The sequence below is a fragment of the Dama dama genome, chromosome 15 (assembly GCF_033118175.1).
Source record: "Dama dama isolate Ldn47 chromosome 15, ASM3311817v1, whole genome shotgun sequence".
Classification (NCBI taxonomy): domain Eukaryota; kingdom Metazoa; phylum Chordata; class Mammalia; order Artiodactyla; family Cervidae; genus Dama; species Dama dama.
This window is the reverse complement of record NC_083695.1, coordinates 69766394-69785330: the sequence shown is the minus strand read 5'-3', so window position 1 is coordinate 69785330 and position 18937 is coordinate 69766394. Positions and strand designations below refer to the sequence as shown.

At 52.0% G+C, this 18937-nt stretch overlaps 1 protein-coding gene across 3 annotated transcripts in view; it reads right to left on the bottom strand.

Annotated features, from left to right (window-relative positions):
* SUFU (SUFU negative regulator of hedgehog signaling) overlaps positions 1-18937 on the bottom strand; it is a 105287-nt gene that overhangs the window by 9670 nt on the left and 76680 nt on the right. For 2 of the 3 annotated variants that reach the window (XM_061162489.1, XM_061162490.1), the window contains exons 9-10: positions 6672-6806; positions 5011-5149 (exon numbers count right to left, since the gene is read on the bottom strand). In XM_061162489.1, the coding sequence (XP_061018472.1) occupies positions 5011-5149; positions 6672-6806 (274 nt within the window). The remainder of the gene's footprint in view (positions 1-5010; positions 5150-6671; positions 6807-18937) is intronic. The other variant, XR_009696138.1, reaches the window with a different exon arrangement.

Below are 18937 nucleotides of genomic sequence, written 5' to 3'. Positions count from 1 at the left end.
TCTAGTGAGGCGGGAAGCCCCCCCAAGCAATCTGAGAAGAAACTCCCTGGGGAGGATTTTGAAAACCTGGAGATACTAGGCACCATCCAGACCTTCTGAATCTGAGTAGCTCAGGCTAGTCCAAGGGATCTGCATTTTAAAAAGGCAACCCCTCCCCGCAGGAGATAATGGTGGAGGGTACCCTGGGGAAACACACTCACAGGGGCAGCGGGTCTAGGCACAGGTTTAACCAACAGGGATGAGTTAGTGGCTGCAGCTCTCCCACCAGCTCTGACTGGTAGAGCTGTGAGGGTGGCAGTGGCTCCCTGCCCCCCACTCCCAGCCTCCACCTTTGATCAGGGAGGGGGCTTGGAGCACAGGCCAGCCGATTACTCCAAGGTGTTCACACCCAGCGCCTTAGGATAGCCTGGCTGGGGAGTGAAGAGGGAGGATCGTCAATAATCTTCCCAATTCCCCAGGCCCCAGCAAGTTCCAGAAGGAACCTGAAAAGTGATCTTTCATCGTGTGCCTGTCCTGGGCAGGCCTGGCGGTGGGGCAGGCAGGGGCCCAGCCACTGCAGATCTGATTCAAATGTCTGCGGTCAGTGATATTTCTGAGTCTGCAAACAGCACTGACAATGCCCACTCCTTCCCCTCAGTGTGACAATCCGCACTTTGTCTGGGGCCTTGTTTGCTCTTCGTGTTGACACGTTGTTCTTGCTTCCCAACAAGTTTGGCTTTCTTTTTCCCTCCCTTTCCTCCTCTCAGGGAAGGAAATGTGTTGTTTACAGGGTAGGGCCTGCCAAGGAGCTGCTCTGGCACCCATGATGGCAGGGAGGAGGCAGGGACCAGGAAGCCATTTAGTCTGCGTCCCCCCAACACCAACAGGCCGGACAAAAGCTAGACAACGGCCTGGAGCACCCCCACCCCCACCCTAGGCTCAGGGGCAGAGGTGGGGTGTGGCAGGTACCACTGCAAGCAGCCGCACAGTGAGGCTGCATTCATTTCCTGTTCTCGGAGGGTGGCGAAGCGTTGGCTGAGGTGGCCAGGAGCGGGCTCAGACTTCTCCTGCTCTGGCTGGCAGCTGGTGAGGGCACGACAGGCCCTCTCAGTCCTCTCGTGTACCTCCCCAGGCACAGTGCTGAGATTGAAGCCCTATGGCTGTAGCTGGGACAATGAGGACCCTCGGACAGCCAAGCAAAGGTCTTCTGGGATGCCACGTTCACTAGTGGAAGGAGAAATAGCAGAGGCACGTTAGAGGAGCTGCGCCGGGCCTAGGCCAGGGTTCGCCAAGTGTCTTCCACACAATGTCCAAATGGGTGCATGAGACAGGAGAAAGCTGAGGCCTGTCCACAGGGTGGGGGCGTGAGTCAGCCACTGGGCGAGGGGCAGAGCCTGGCAGTGACTCCCCAGATCTGGCCTGGAGAAGTGAATCCCACTTGAACAGCTGTTGGGCGTCTTCTCCCAAGCCCCAGGCCTCCCATCAAGGCTGGCAGAGAATGGCTGGGAAAGGGGGGCCACCTGGGTGAGCCGTCAGACACCACACAGCTGAGAAAGCATTGCAGGGCTTAAAAAAAAATATTCTCATATTTGGTGATGTGACCCCTGAGTGACCTCTGGGGCCGACTTCTCCCCCTTCAGATCAATCTTGGCTGGGGACGGATGAACGACTCAGCTCTGGGCCAGGCTCCCGCTCAGAGACTAACAGCCCAGTGTTGACAGACTCAAGGGAGAGAGGCTTGTTAAAGCCACTGGGTTGAGGAATGCTGGGGGAAGGTGTGTGTGGGAGCGGACGCTGGCAGGCCTCCCCCGGTCCAAAGACCCTCCTGTACTCCTCTGGAGCTGGCTGACAGCCTCCACCATCTCAGCAGAGATAAAAACAGCCAAGGGTAGGGCAGACGGAGGAGTCTGGTGTCAACCTCTGGAAACTGAAGAGCCTAAGGAATTGGAGGATTCCTGCCTCTCCAGTTCCTCCAGGAAGCGGGGAGTGTCCACTGTGCTCACTCTGGGGTGGCAGGCAGCCCTGCCTTTCTGTAAGCCAGGCCTTGACGTTCCTGGGGCTGGAGGGATGGTGGGGGGGTGGACCTGGAGAAAGGGGGTAGCCTCAAGGCAGGTGCTGGCCCAGGAGCTGGTGGGTCTGGGGGTCTGTCTGGCGCTACTCCAGAAACCCCGGAAAGGGCCCAGATTCCCTCACTTTCTGCCTTTTTCTCTCAGGCTCTCCTTTGTCATCTTCTCCCATGTGGGGTGTCTCTGCCATGCCACTTCCCCAAGAGATAACAGGCCTGGGCTGGAGGCCAGAACAAGGTGCCAAGGCTGGGAGTGAGGGCTTCCAAGGCTGCTGAAGGCTGATGCAAGAAAAGTCATCCTAGCCCCTCCCAATTCATCTGGGACCAACGGAAAGTGTTCCAGCAGCAGCCAAGAGAACAGAAGTCTGGGTTTCTTCAGTCCTGGGGCTGCTGCATTCAGTTCCTTCCTGCCTCCCTGCCCCCAACAGGCCTGGGCACACAGGGGCCGGGGAGACATCCTGGAATCCAGAAGCATGAGGGAGAGAGTCCCATAGGAGGTGAAGGCGAGTCTTTCTGCTGGGGTCTCCCTCCAGAAGAGCTCGGTGTCTTTCCTGGCCCAGTGGGCTGGGCCTTCACTGGTGACCCGGAGCCTGACCCCAGACCTCCAGGAGGTCCTCAGACTCCCAGCGAGACAGGCGGCCCCAGGGGGAGACTGAGAGGCCCACAAGTAATTACAAGCCCAGGTTCCCACAAGCCAGGGAGCTGCCTGTGACCACAGTGGCAAGACCCTAGAGAGGAAGGCAGGCTGATGCTGGCAGTCAGATGCAGAAAGTGCTGACTGCTTTGGGGGTGGGGAGGCAAGGAGGGCTGGGCTGGGGGCAGGGGCAGAGGGTTTCCCAAGGCTCCTTGGACAGGGCCTGAGAAAGCCCTGGGTGAGTTAGGGTGCGTGCTTGGGGAGCGGGCCCCAGCCAGCCTTCCCGGGAGCTCCTCTGTGAGCTGGCCCCTGTGGTGGACCACACTAATGAGCCCATAACACAGGCCTTTGATTAAGCAGCTCCCAGCACAGCAACTTTATTGAAACATGCCGAGGCCAGCGGCTGGTTCCCACCGCTCCGGTTCCCCAGGCAACAGTGCCTGGGAGGGGACCATGTGCTGGGCGAGTGCTCGAGCTGGCTGAGGGGCTGCCAGGGAGGCGTGGGGGAGCAGAGCTGGAAGGAAACCCCAGCAGCTAGGGGATCGGGGGCTTGGGAACCAGGGTTGGGCCCAGACCTTTGGGGGGACTGAGGGGCAACGTGACATGTGCTGAGCCCTCTGGAGGCCCAGGCCACCAGGCTGCTGAGAACTGCAGATGCTGGCCCCCTACCCCCACCCCAGGCAGGAAGATGTTCCAGGAGGGATGGCGGGGCTCCAAGGACAGGTTCAGAGTCAAGCACATCAAAGGCAACTGGGTGGCACTTATTCTCGAGTTGGGGAGGCTCTAGTTCCTACTTTCCCAAGAAAAAGTGCTTAACCTTCAATATGCAAAGTACTGAGGACACTTCTGCTGAGACCTGTCAACACACTGTCACCTGCTGGGAATGATGACCTCTGACCTGGCAGGGGTTGGGTCTCCTGCAGGGTCCACCCCCAACTCCTTCCCAGCTCTGTGCCGCAGGTGGGAGGCCTACCCCCCTACCCCTGCTCTCTACAAGCAGCCTGGAGGCCTGGGATACGCTGGGGGTGGGAGGCGGCCCTTTCTACTTGTTCTGGGCTAATTTCAAATGCTATATACTTCAGAGCTTTTGCTAAGGTAACTACTAACACCACATTGGACAGAAATCTAATGTTACCAAGTGGGACTTTTAAAATGTATTTATAACTTTATGGTTCAAAGTAATTTTGTTATGAAACAATGTAATAACAGCAGTGGAAAAAGGCAAGATAATTTATGGAACACAATATCCCTAAAGCACCAGCTTCCATTTCTACCTCAGCTTAGTCTTGGGAGTTTGGTTGGTATCCTTTGTTTGCTGTTTGTTTTAATTAAGGGTTAGTATTTTGGTGGGAAGGGGGAGGGAGGAGCTGGCCTGAGGAGGAGACACACACACACACAAACTAAAAGCATGCCTACATTAAGGCCAAATACACTTCACACTCTCCCCAGACTGGCCTAAACCCACAGAACCAGCAAAATTCTCTTCCCCTCGACTGTAATCCCCCTGCCCACTGCTGCCCCCCACTGCCCAGGATACACCACAGACAAGGCAGAGTCATCTTTTACATTAGGGTCAGACTCCCTTTCTGAGAGAGGTAAGGTGGCGTGTTCCTCCTCCCACACCCCCAACAGACAAAAAAGAATGCTGTTCCTCTACTACTTCTGGGAGTGGGCTGTTCCAGGCCAAGTACCCGTTAGAGACCTGGGCAGGGTGGGGATTGGAAGGAGGCCTGTGGCTGTCAGGTCTGGGCACCCTGCTTGGCAATGGCTTGAGGCTGTGCCCCAGCCAGAAGAGCAAAGGAAGGACAAAGTGTTCTGGAAAAAGCCAGCAGGTCTGCACTGAGAAGCTGGGTGTCCATCAGAAACACAGGAGAACCATTAGATGAGAAGGGGCAGGCTCGATCTGCTGAGATCTGCCCATCACAGCCCATTCCTGGTCCAGGTTCAGATGCCCACTTTCTAGGTATTCTGGTGGGCTTCCCCAAATAGTGGAGAGTGGCTTCCACCCTCCCTCCCACCCTGCTGCACCCCTCATTTCCTGTACCTTGCTTTACCTGAGATGCAGAAAGTCTCACATCCCTCAAAACTGAATTTCCATGGCAAACAGAATTATCCACAGCCAGAGCCTGGAAAGTTACCATTCCTGTCTTGGGGGACAGGGAGAGGCCAGGAAGTGCTCCTAGAGCTGGTGGGCTAGGTGGAAGCATCCACACACCACATGGCATCTCACCACTGGCCCCACAGGAAGGCACCTCCGGGAGCTTGCCAAGGGAGGAGACGGAGGTGGTGGGCACAGGAAAGGAGGCAGGCAGAAGAGAAAGAGCCTTCTCACTTGTAACCAGGGTCCATGAGCTGCGTAAGGGTGCTCCTCGGTGGCAAAGGCGCCTTCTACTCCCGTGGAGACAAAGGTGATGGCCATGTCACCTGTGATACTTTTATATGTAAAGTGCCGTCCGTGCAGGAGCCTGCCCCTGGGGGTGGGAACGTGAGACAGTGAGAGCGGGCCTGGCCAGGGTGCTCAGGGACTGTGGGGGCTACACTCCCGGGATGGGGTGCCTGGCAAATGCCCTTCTGACTGACCACCTGCCCACTAACAGGGGACTTAACCAAACACGTTCATCTCAACACCTCCCAAGAGAAGCCTCTCATGAGTTCTCTACTGGCATCCTTCCAAAGTACTCAAGGCTGGCAGACACCAGAGCAGCGTTCAGAGGGGCTGCAAGGGGAGAGAGGTCCACCTCTTCCGTGTCCTGATGAGGAAACTGAGGCCAGAGGGGCCATGTGGTAACGTGCCCAAGGTCAGGCCCAGAGCTAAAAGGGGGACCGTGCACCACTTTGTTTGGAGGGTGGGGATGAAGAAGCCCCTAAACAAATTTCCCATAGCCCTGGGTGATGGCACAGCACAACCTGTGTCTGGTCCACCCACTTCCGGGCCTCTCGTGAGATTTAAATGGCTACCAAGTCCACATCTTTAAAAAAAGCTGAAGCCAAGTAGGGTCACTCTGAGAGAGCCACAGAAGTTATTGTTAACCCCCAATCTGGAAATAACACCTGGAGGAAGGGTGGGCAGGGACAACTTGTGGGGGCAGAGATGCCAGTCAGCAAAGGAAGAAAAACCTGCTCCTGGCTTCCTCAGGCGGCCTCAGATTAACCTTTCACCAGCCTAAAGGCCCTGAGCCTGGGCCAGAGAGGGAGCTGGGGGAGGAAGTGGTTGGGGTCCTGGGGGGGTGTGGGGGTTGTATAGGGGCCCAGCCAGCCCCTGGTCACTCTGACCACTTGCTGTCTTTGCCCTGTTGGGCCAGGCTGGTTTCCACCCAAGCTCTTTCCCCAGGCTCTGGGACAGTAGGGACGGTCCCAAAAAGTACACTCCCCTTTTTCCCTGTCACTGTTGTCAGGGTTTACAGTTATCCTTGCTGTAAAATTGAGGGTGGAACCCCCGGGGCTGTGTAGGAAGCCAGCTGCACAGGTTTTCCCAGGGCAGTGTCCTCACGCAGGGAGCTGCATTCTGGCCCTGGGGCTGGGTTTCTGGCACTGTGGATGGCAGCAGAAGGGACATAGTCTGGGCTTCTGAGTCCCTCAAGGAGTATGATGCGGGCCACAGGGTGTAGAGAACTGACTGTTTTGCATGGAAAAACAGCAAAGCAGGAGAAAACAGAGTCCCAGCCATTGTAGCCCATGCCCTACGGCCCCAGTGCTACCAGGGACCCTGCCACTGGGCTGGTGGGATGGCGGGGGGGGGTCTGAGATATCCTAGGTTACTGGACTTTTGTAAGGAAGCAGGGCTGGGGGAACACTTCTCTGCACAAAGGAGAGCTCTTCAGTGCAGTGGGGGCTACTGGTGGGCTAGGGGGCCACAGGCCCGCCCACAGGCCCAGGCTGGAGCTGCCTGACTAGCTCTCCTCCCCCCCAGGGTCCCAGACTCTGCCAAGGCATGTGGGGGCAAGCATAGGCCTGGTAGCTCCTTGAGGCCAGGCTGTGCACTGTGGCACTCACCTGAGACAGAGAGGGATGAGGGCTCCTGACTCCTGGTTGAATTTCAGATGGACGCTCTCCAGCTGACGCGTGCGGATCAGCTCGTGGGGAATAATGGCCGTGGAGCTGTCGCTTTCCAGGCTGTCTTTGCGGCTCCTGCGAGGCAAGCACAGGAACAGGTTCAGCACAAGGTGAAAACTGCAGGGCAGAGCAGGACGGGAGGCTCCCAGGCTGGGCTCCTGCGCAACAAGGATGCTGGCTGATGATAAAGATAACAACAGCCACCATTCACTCAGCCCGCATTTGCCAAGTGCCAGCTGCTGGGCGGGGCACCCCTCGCATGGTGGGCATGGCGCCCCCGTGAGGTGGGCATGATTCTTACACCCCTTTAACAGATAAGGAGCCTGGGATCAAGAAAGTGATGTAACTTGTGCAGGTTGCACAGCGGGGACTGTGGACCTGGGATCTGGTCGCAGGTGGGTTCTGAAACCTCATCTTTGGCTAACACACTGTAGAAAAGCTATGTCACAGTGGCTCGTTCTTCCCTCAGATAGCAGCAGGGGTCTCTGGGAGCCCTTCTGCTGCTGCCCCGGAGCCCCAGACCCCAAGTTCTCCAATGCTGGGATGCCAGAGTGCCAGGAGACTCGGCTCTGAAAGCTTCCTTCCAGCTGACCCTGAAAAGGCTGTGACATCAGAGCAGGCTCAGAGCATGCACACTCCTGCTGGCGGCCCACAAGTGCAGTGACATACACACCCTTCATCCAACAGGAAATGACACAGGCCTCACTGAGGGGTGGAGAGCAGGCTTGCAGGAGTCAGATCTGTGAGCCTGGCTGGGCAGCAGGACCAGCCGCCACCCTGGGCAATGAGGTCCCAGGAACGTGGTACCAGATTCCTCCTGACTGTGGCTCCCACCACGGAACGTTGCCACTGCTGCCTCACGCCCCTTCCTATCCTGCTTCCCACCCACAGCTTGCTCCACAGCTGGGCCACAGGGTCCCTTTGCAATCTAAGATTCACTCTTTCAAATTCAGCTGCCCCCAATGACGACCTCGCAAATCTGCCCCAGCCGGAAGTGAAGGTTACCCACTGATCTCATTCAAAAGACTAGATCCCAGTTTGGACTGTGAATTTCAAAATAATTACTCAGGTGTCCAATCAAAATACTGGGTGATGGGCTTCCCTGGTGGTGCAGTGGATAAGAAGCCACCTGCCAATGCAGAGGACACGGGTTTAATCCTTGGTTGGGAAAGATTCCACATGCCGAGGAGCAACTAGGCCCATGTACCACAACAACTGAGCTGTCACACCACAACTATTGAAGTCCATGTGCCTACAGCCTGTGCTCTCCAACAAGAGAAGCCGCCACAATGAGAAGCCAGTGCAATACAACTAGTGAGTAGCCCCAACAACTAGAGAAAGCCCATGTGCAACAACAAAGAGCCGGCACAGCCAAAAATAAATAAATATAATAAATAAATACTGGCGGAGAAGTTTTAGTTATTTATCATTCAAGCGGCAGAAGCCACCCAGGATGTCTGGGTTTGATAACCTCCTTATACACTGGAGGGCTGAGCACTGCAGCCTGTGGCCCAAGAGGCACCCCAACACTCAAAGAGAGCACCTCCCCAGAGGAAGGAGGTGAGGTCAGCAGGCAGGATGGAGGGTGACATGGGGCAGCACGGGGCAGCTGAGGCAGCGACTTATAAGCCCAAGGTAACAGGACCATTCCCACCAGCTGCGTGGATCCATCCCCAGATGTGACTGCTCTTTCACAAAGTAGTATCTTCCTCCGGGCTCCCAAAGCCAATTCTGAGTTGCCCTTTGCCCTAGCACCTCCTTTGACAAGCCCTTTCAGGAGACCTGTGAAGAAGACAAAACACACTGGCCAAGCAGGTCAGAATTTCAGGGCTGGAAGGAAACTCTGAGAGTGTTTAATCTACCTCTTTCCTGTAAGAAAAAGAGCCGGTAAAGCGTCCAACGTCAGAGAGCTGGGCTGTGGCAGGCCAGCGTGGGAGCCTTGGACCTCTGACCAGCTCTCTTCCCCTGAAGCCCTGGCCACTACGCCTCCCTTTGGAGGAGGGCAACACCAAACACCAGCCTCGGGGCTTGGACAACAGCAGGACTCAGGAAAGGCAGCAGCCCTCTTTGGTGAGCCCTTATTCTGCTCCAGAGTAGGACCCTACACCAGGTAAATTTTTCTGTGGTTAACCCTTCTTGTACAGGTAAGGAAACTGTGGCTCAGATAGGAGAGGGGATAAGCTTACAGTCACAGAGTGAGTTTAAGAGGAAGAACCAGGGTGTGACTCTCACCATCACTTCCCTGTGTCACCTCTGAGACACAGCACCCACCACCAGGCTCCCAGCCCAGCTGCCAGGTGGGGCCAGGCAGAGGGCCTCTCTGACACAGGCAAAAATGCGGATGAATAGCAACTGGGGGGTGGGGACAGGGGGCTGGGAGAGCAGAATCAACAGCACGCAGGGCTAGAGACGTCTCAAGCTGGAGGGAAAAATTGTTGAAAGTCAGCTAAAGTCACCTTGGTAACTGCTACAACACACTCACCCGGAACGAGGACATCAAACCCAAGTGCAAACAGCTTTAAAGAAATGGAAAAGAACTTAATCATCTGAAGAATTAATGTGACAAGTGCCCACATTTACACCTCCCACCAACCTTCAATCATTTGAAAACGTACTTTAATCTTTAAAGAGAAAAAAAAATCGCAAAATGCTAGATCTGCAGTCCTGGAGCTTGGGTATTTCCGGCCTGCTGCTTCAATGGAAACAGGGCAGATACACACACACACACACATCCAGGAGCCCAGCTTTTTGCTGATTTGTTTTTTCTGGACATCGATGCAGAAGCATGAATTATTTGTGTGGGCTGGGTGAGGTATTAAATCTGCAGCCGACACAGGTTTGCAATGTTTTGCACGGTTGTCAGCTTAATCTTAGTCATAAAAGAATAAGTAGTGTGCTCGCCAGCGTGGCCTAATTTTTCAGCTGGGCTGTTTTCTCCCTGAGTTCCTAGTGGAGGGGAAGGCAGAGCTTCGGGGTTGGAGGGGAGAACTGCTCCCAGGGAAGGCGTGGTGATCCGCAACCTCCAGGAGCTGCTGGGGAGATGGAGCCAGGTGATGAAGTATGCTCAGGGAAGCAGAGTGGCTAATAAACGTAGGTTTGGGGTTCGAGTCCCATATGACCTTGGGCAAATAACTTAACCTCTCTCTAAGCTTTACTATCTTCTTGATGGGAAGAATAATAATACCCTTTCCTTTATAAGGATTAAATGAGATGACCTAGGTGAAGCATCAAACAGCGCCTGGGATGTAGGGTACTCAAAATGTATCTGGAATGCATTACCAGGATGTTAGCGGACTGCCTCTAGAAGTCTATCTGCTCCTCATGCAGGAATTTTGATAGCTTAATAGAGACTTATTTGCCTTTACCTTGGGCCCAGAATCCAAGTGCCTCTAGCCAAGTCATTCCCCCTTTCTGAGCAAAGGTCCTTACCCTGGGCTTGGGAGGGGGTACTTCTGAGATGGGGCAGCAGTCACTGTGGGCCCTGGTCAACCACTGGTATTCTGGGAAGGCCCAACTACAGGTCAACAAAATCCCTTGAGGCCTTTGTTCTGCTGAGGGACGTGCTGGCAGGGCTGCCTTCCTGCGCAATAAGCACAATAAGCCTTCCTGCAATTCTCATCCACTGGTCCTCAAGTCAGCCAGAAGTAGGTTAATTCATCCTCCATGACAGCCTTGTACATCCCCGAGGCTGCTCCCACAGCCCAACAAGAGTTTCTCTTCCAGGATTTGTTGCCCCAACTTTCAACGATATTCTTTGCTGTTGTTACTGTGGTTTTCAACTATATTCTTAAGATAAGGTCCTAAATCATCCATCCATCCAAGTAACTCTCCCTTGCATTCACTCTAGCTTGTCAAACCTTAGTGTCATGTCCAGGAGTGAAGTTGAGGTGCCATGTGTGGAAATAAATACAGTACGTGGTTTAACCAGCACAGATCACAGAGGGACTGTGAGCTTTCTTGCTCGGGATACTTTGTTTCTATTAAAACTGTCATCAAATTGTCTATTCTTTGTAACCTCATCATACTACCAACTTATACCGCACTCCCTCTGTCAACAAATCCCCCTCAGGCTTTCTCCCATGGACTGAGCTTAAACCTCTTCTTCCCCCGCCTATGTGTACTCTAGATGATTTGGAGCTTAAAACAGGACTCTGCTGTTACTCAGCTAGGGTTTTGAGCGGTCCAGATATTTCTGAAACCTGGCTCTGACACACATCATATTGGCATTTCCCCCGACTTCACATCACTGACAAAACTGATAAACTTGCCATCCATGTTCTCATCCCAGGCTTTGATTAAACAGTGAACAGGACAGGGCCAGGCAGACGGGCTGACAGACTGACATCATTACTCTTTGGGTATGCTCATCCAACCGATTATAATCAACCCAACCATTCCACCACTACGTCCCTCACCCTCCTGGATGTTCTGTAGACATTTCTGTGTCTTGCCAACGATGATGTCAGAAGATACTCTCCAAACGTCTTGCTCACCCCTACCTATATGAGGTCTATAGCACTTCCTTTATCTACCAGGTAGAAATAGGTTAAGTGTTTCTAAAAATGCAGTGAGGAAGGTCTGGCAGGCCTGACTCTCTGTGAAAGCAGGCCTCACTGTTTTTCCTTAGGGAGTGTTCACAGCCTACTCACTGAACAATCTAGCCCAGAGTTTTCCCTGTGAGTTGACACCAAGCTCGCTAGTCTAGAGAGTGAAAGATGCTTTTCGCATCTTGGAACTTCAGAGTGCTTTCAGTCTGCCAACACCTCTCTCCCATTCCCTCAGAGACTACTGACACCAGCTTCCTGAATCTCATCTGCCAATTGGACTGGTATTCTGGGGTGCAATACATGTGGACCAGGAGATTGGAAATCATGGCTTCAATCCTCTTTTATCAATGCCTGTGTGATTCTTCCTAGTCTGATAACCATTCTATCTGAGATGGAAGCTAACAGAACTAGAGTAAATTTTTGCTGCCTCTCTGTCTCTGATTAACATCGGTCTGTCCAAACAACAGGACCTAGGTTTTCTTCTTGTTGTTCCAAACAGAAGTATAAAACATAGTCCTTTTTGTTGATCATAGCACTTTTTTGCAAGACTTAGCTCTTCTTGACCTAAGAAAAGTTTCAGCTTTTCTTGACCCTGTTCCTTAAAGTTGGTGTTGGTCTAACATACTTCTTCTAGCTTTTGTTCAAATTCTTCAAAAATATTCTGAGTTACGTAAAGACTTCTCTATATATCTGTACTGGTCCCCAGAGATATTACACCTCCTTTCCAGTTTTCAGGGGACTATCCATAATAATAATAATAAGAGATACCATCTATGAAGTCATTTCCTACTCCAGGGGATCTTCCAGACCCAGGCTAGAACCCATGTCTCCTGCGCCTCCTGCATTGGCAGGCGGATTCTTTACCATTGCACTACCTGGGAAGCCCAAATATGAAGCCAGATCCTATGCTAAACCCTGTATATATTTGTTCCTTTCATTTCTATAACAACCCTATTGTTGTTGTTCAGTCACTAAGTCATGTCTGACTCTTTGTGACTCCATGGACTGCAGCACACCAGCATTCCCTGTCCTTCACTATCTCCCGGAGTTTGCTCAAACTCATGTCCATAGAGTTGGTGATGCCATCCAACCATCTCATCCTCTGTCACCCCCTTCTCCTCCTGCCATCAGTCCTTCCCAGAATCAGGACCACAATAACAGAAAACTAGTCAAAAGGACCACATGGATCACAGTCTTGCATAACTCAATGAAGCTATAAGCCAAGCCATGCAGGGCCACCCAAAATGGACAGGTCACGATGGAGAGTTCTGACAAAACGTGGTCCACTAGAGAAGGGAATGGCAAACCACTTCAGCATTCTTGCCTTGAGAACCCCATGAACGGTATAACAACCTTATAAATAGGTATTATTTTTCCCATTTTACAGATGAAGAAACTGAAACTCAGATACTTAAATAACTAGACCCAAATAGCACAATGAGGCAATAAAGGGTTGAGACAAAACCCCTAGGTCTTCCTGATGCCAGCAAACATGTAACCACAATATTTCTTCTTAAGAGCCTCCCATCCATTTGAGTGGTCTTTCCTTTCTGGGGTTTCCAAGGCCACGAAGACACATCTATTTTTTCCCCTGAACTCTTAAAATTGCTTCCTAGAAGCCACAGCAGGGCTTCCCAAAGGGTATTCGATGGAATTTTAATTTAAGACACACTTTTAGAAAAGCAGATGTGGCAAGGGCTGGATGCAGCACACTGCAACTCTGATGAGAGATTCATAAAATGTTGGCATTTCGAGGACTCTGAGGAGGACTATGGAGGGCAAACAAACCAGTTTCACTTTATGTAAGCCAGTATCTTCCAAGCTTAGCCACAGGAACCCCTTGTCACTTAATCCCCAACAAAGTCTCTTACAAGGTTGTAGGGACCCTCCCTCTGGGGACCACTGACCAAGCAGTGTTCTGACAGGGCCCAGGGTTTTCCCTCCTAAACCCTGCTCTGCCTAAGTACTTGGTCCCAAGGACCTGTCATGCCTATGGCATCAGCCTCCCTGCCAGTCAGATGCCCAGCGAGGCACTCCATCAGCTCCTTCACCCCACGACAAGACGCTTTCAAGACGCCTGTCAGACCGTTATACAACGCTCACCTTGAGCTCTCGGCCTGATGCTGGGGAAGCTGAAGTTCCTCTGAGTGACCAGGGATTACCTTAGTGCGAATTCTGTGATTTTTACCTGGAACATGTCATTCTTTTCACTACACAGGGTAATCTGTAACAGCTCCTACAATATCACTTCTTTGACTTTCCTCAATACCTCTAACATGCTTTCCACTTCCCGTTATTCCCTTTTTAGGCTATACCCATTGACTTCCTGCTACGGAATATGAGCTTTTAGCTCCCTTTCATCTCACACTCCCTCCTTCCCAAGATAATTGTACTGTAAGTTTGTTTGGATCAGTATTAAGTGTTTACGTTATTATACAATACTAATGCTATTTACACCTGAACTTCCCTGGTAGTTCAGCTGGTAAACAATCTGCCTGCAAAGTGGGAGACCTCAGTTCTGTCCCTGGGTTGGGAAGATCCCCTGGAGAAGGGAATAGCTACCCACTCCAGTATTCTTGCTTGGAAAAGTCCATGGACAGAGAAGCCTGGCAGGCTACCGTCCATGGGGTCAAAAAGAGTCAGACATGACTGAGTGACTTTCACTTTCACTTCACTTTCATGTAGTATATACTATGATTACTTTTCCTTTTTAGTGTAATTTTCTATTTTCCCTGTATTTAATAACTGTGTTGTTTTCTGTGAATTTCAATAATTCAATCCTAAACTAACTACCAATGGCCTGCAGATTGTCCCAAGACTTTCAAATAGAGCAAATATTTATCAATTTTATCTTCTTAAAGACATTTCTCCAGAGGATCCTTCCAAATGACTCCAGTCTGAACTCACTGCCCTCCATTCTTGCCATACAGGTGTCCTCACAGGATCATCCTTCACCTTCACGCTTGCGATTCCTCTCCCCTCTTTCTCATATGAGATCCCGTTTCTTGTTTACCGAGTATTTTCTTCACTCATTTCGATGGAGCATATCCTCTAGCAGATTTCACTTTATTTTTTAGTATGCTTCTTTCTGATCTGTTACCTTGAGGAGTTTGCAGGCAAACTAATACCAGCTTTACTCTGTGCACTGGTTTGGAGACTTTTGTGGCCTTCTTTCCAGTTATTTTTTTCCTGAGGAGGGGCAGACACCTCCTCTACTTTTATCCTCTTTTATAGGCAGCACCTAGTGGTGATGAGGCGTGGATCTGGATTCAGAAAACCCAAAGTTCAAATTTTGGCTCTGAACCTTCTTGATCTTGGCTCATTGACCCAGGATAAGTTATAAAATCTAGCTAAGCCTCTGTGTTCTAGTTAGTAAAATGGGAACAGAAGTAATCCACAATACAGGGCCTGGCACATGGTGATACTTAGTAAAAGTATCACCTGCTTGGCCACAGAACCTGTCCAGCCCAGGATCCTTCCTGTATTGGGAACACTGAGCAATGGTTTACGGGATGGCTCAGAGGCACGCCTCAGTAATTCAGCAACTGATCTAAATCTTCCCATTTATTTCTTTTTTACCACCTGTCTATATAACACATTCTATATTTATACTTCCCACTGTATAAGGGGACTTTTTATATATCCTAACACGCCTTCTCCTTCCAACGTCAGGAGAGACTCCTTGTTTCTAGTACTGCACAGATCGCAGTACATGCTCTGGTCATCCTACCCACATGTCACAGGTTGACAGAACCGTAGCCATGTTCCCTCTCCACTCTGCTCTCAACAGATTGCAAAGTCTTAATTTTTCCATTTTAGCCTAAGGGTGTTGGTCATATTCTATCAATGGCAGTAAGTGTGGAAAGGAGAGGAGCCCAACCACCGTGACTCCTTTTAGCCACAATCCCAGTCCTGTGACAGTGATGACGTCTGCCCTGGCTACATGACTTGGGGCCTTCTCCTTGGGGACGCCGGGGAACAGGAACCAGGGCACCCGGGTTGGCAACGATTCAGAAGTGAAGTGGGTTTGGCCTGCTGAGCCCAGTCCAACCTCTGGCTTCTGCCCACTAGCCTGGGAGATTGTTCCTTTTGCTTTCAGATTGCTGACGAAAGCGCTGAACTTTGCAGAGAAAGAAGCACTTGCAGGTCTCCCTTCAGGGCAGGACTGGGACAGCGTGTGGGTGGGAGCAAGGGCCCCAGCTTACCTCCGCAGTTACTGTTATCGCTGAGTTCAGACAAATTCTCTGATGAGGATGACACAAGAGGTAAAAGGCCTTAAAAGGGCATTGGTAAACACCAACAACCAAATGACAAAATGCAGTATTTTCACTGTGAACATCCCAAGGAGAAAAACGTGATGATAGAATAGTGGGATGGAGTGTGGGTGAAGAAAACAGAGTGAGGAAGGATTGTATTAAGGTTGGTGGATCCCCTCATCAACTACTAATTCCTCTGGGTATGAGGGAACTCCACCCTGCAGCTTCGTGGTCTGACTTGGGTGGGGGACGAGGACCCCTGCTCTCTTGAATGAGCCAGCTCCAGTCAGAGCCCTTGGCTTTCTGCTTCCTGAGACACTGAGTCACTTCCTCTCTCCAGCTCTCACCTTTGAGCCTTCCTTTCCCCTTCCCTGGAGAAGTGACTCACTGCTCAAGTGTTGGGTGACACTGAAGATCAAGGATGGGTGATAAAAATACTCCTGATTGTGCAACTCAAGGAGGAGGAGATGTAGTGTGGACTGAGAATTTCAACGTGCTGGCCATGAACTCTGAGGCTGGGGTATTAACAATGGCCACAGCTTCACCTCTTTGGGGAAGTGGACAGAGAATGGCGTTCAAACAGAAGTTCACCTGGGCAGGACCGCTTTGGAGCCCTCGTTCTGCCCTTTCAAATGTGTATTTCTGAGAAGGGCATGTAAAGGCAGGCACTCAGCAAGACAACAGTGGATCACAGGAGCCTGGGCCCTTCCCCTCGTCAGCCCTGTGGGGCCTGGCGGGGGCCCTGAGAACAGGGCTGTTTCTTTTTCTTTTGGGCTTTCTCTACAGTGAAAACAACCGTACTTCCCCAGGGTGGGAGAGGTGAGGGGAGCCAACGTGACACATGGGCTCCTGGCGGGCCACTGTGCTGATACGATGGAGCCCCTGGAGCAAGGCTATCCAGGCCTGCCCTGTGTGTGGGAAGTGACGGCAACAGCCCAGCTGTTTTCCCAGATGGAAACTCACCTTCCTTCACCCAATTCACTGGATGCAAACGAGATATTGTCTTCTTCTAATTAATCTTCATGGGCCTCATAGGCTGAACAAAACAAAACACATGCGTGCTAAGTCGCTTCAGTCATGTCTGACTCTTTGCGACCCTATGGACTGTAGCCCACCAGGCTCCTCTGTCCATGGGATTCTCCAGGCAAGAATACTGGAGTGGGTTGCCATTTCCTTCTCCAGGGGATCTTCCCAACCCAGGGATCAAACCTGTGTCTCTTACATCTCCTGCATTGGCATTGGTAGGCAGGTTCTTTACCACTAGCGCCACCTGGGAAGCCTGAAAACAAAACACAGTTTTCTTTAAAGAATGACTCCTTGGCCAGGTCACAAGCTCTTCAAGGTAGGGACTGAGGCAGTAGGGACCCCCTCTTCAAACGGCCAAACAGATGGGAGCAGAGACACTCATTAAAGTGGAGAGAAATGTACATTGTGTTCTGGTGCATGTTGGGGGGAAGGTACAGCTGACAATGCCATGACGGAAGAAATCATGCTACAAAACGTTAATTTTCCAGAAAGTTAAGGCAACAAGAAAAAAAGCCTTAAGTGCTGCTGGTGCAATTCCAGAAGACTGAAAGAGCTCAGTGATGATGGTTAGTGTACTTTTTAAAGGTACCTCACCACAAAGGGTTTCTCCTACAGCCAGGAACCTTCCCTACCAACACATGTGCACACACACCCAGGAGCCCTGCCCCTCTTTGTGGGGGGGTGGGGTGGGGGATTGTTATGTGATCCAGAGAGCTCCCTAGAGGCTCCCCAGCCTCAGTCAGTGAGTCACTGCAGAGGGAAAAGGAGGAGGCCTGGTACACCGAGGCAGCTTCCCAGCACTGGAGCAAGCACACAGAGAGGCAAGCCTCGCCACGCAGTACACCTGACCACACTCATCTCCCAGTCCCTGTGCGGAGGCTGGGGAGCACAGGCCAGGCTCCATACCACAGTCCACGTCTAAGCCAGCCACTTCAGACACGGGATGCCAGTGACTTTTCCCCCATTGACCCAGGTCCTTACAAATGCTGGCAGGCACAGTGCCTAAGCTGGGCTCCCCTCAGTGGCACAGAGGAGTTGCTTCCCAAACTCACACGGGCAGGCAGTGGGAAGGGAGGCGCCAGCAAGCCGAAGGAGGCTTTTCTCAACTGATCATCTTGGGAAAAGCCAGATACAAATTTCACGGCTGGAATGCAGGGGTTGTGAAACGCTGGAAGAAGCCCCAAAGAGGGCCAAGGGCTCCCCTTCTGGGAAGGCGGTGGGAGGAGGGCTGGCAGGGGCGAGTGGGAGAGGAGCAGGTTACCCAGAGGGGCCTGCCTTTCTGGTAAGCAGGAAGTGAGGCCTCAAGAAAAGAAAGAAATCCCCTAGCCCTGAAGTGGTGGAGAGGCCAGAGGTATGGCTGATTTTGTTTCTGAACATGAGGGCAACGAGGCTTCGTGTCAAGAAGGAACTGTGAAAAAAAAAAAAAAAAGAAGAAGGAACTGTGATATAAACGAGCCAATTATGACACATCTGGTTATCTCAGGGATTTGGAAGCACTGAGGCTGGCAGTATGTCCTCCTTGAGTTAAATACAAACAGTAAGCTTCTAACTCGGGGCTTCAGCCTGGACCTTGACCTCAAGGGAGAGGTTTTTATTCATGCTCCGACTCGTGAGAAGGGGTCAGCCTGGGAGGGGGAGAGACAGGTCTGGGGTGTCCCTCACGTGGGCCCTGAGCGTGGCGTGAGGAGTTAACACCGTGTTAACGGCTGAGGGACAGCCCTAAGCACCACCCTTTCCTCACCAAGTCACTTATTAGCCTCTCTGTACCTCAGCCTCCTCACCTAGGAAAGGGGGATAATAATATTATCTACTTCACAGAGTGACCACGAGGGTGGTATAAATACAAAGCCCTCAGAACATGACCCGGCACACGCGCTTTACTAGTAGTGTTGGCTGCTACTGAGATGGGAAAGAGCGAGCATCCAAGACCCCCAGGCAGGCCAGAGCCCCGCTGCTCATGGCCAGGCTCCACGGGCTCTTCTGCTCCTTCGCTGTATCTCCACAGCCTCCTCAAACCACGTTCGGCCCTGTGAGGACCACGCCTCGGAGTCCCCGCCCAGAAAGCCTGACTAAAGAAAAACCGGACGCAAAGACACAACACAGCCCATGCCCACTGTGGCCCCGCGGAGAGGGGAGCAAACACTGGTGCCAGCACATTTTGGGTCAGCTTTCTCAGTCGCGATCCAGGCGGTTTATCTGAAATGGGGTCAGCTCCCAGGGTGGGCAGCACAGATATTACACTCGTGCTTGTTGATGTGAACGGAGTCCACCGCCACTGATCCTGAGATAACAGGGAGCTGGAGACTGGGGGACAGGGGGTGGTGTTGGAAAATGTTCTTGGGAAAGGAGGAGGAACCAGTTCTCAACCAAATGCTAG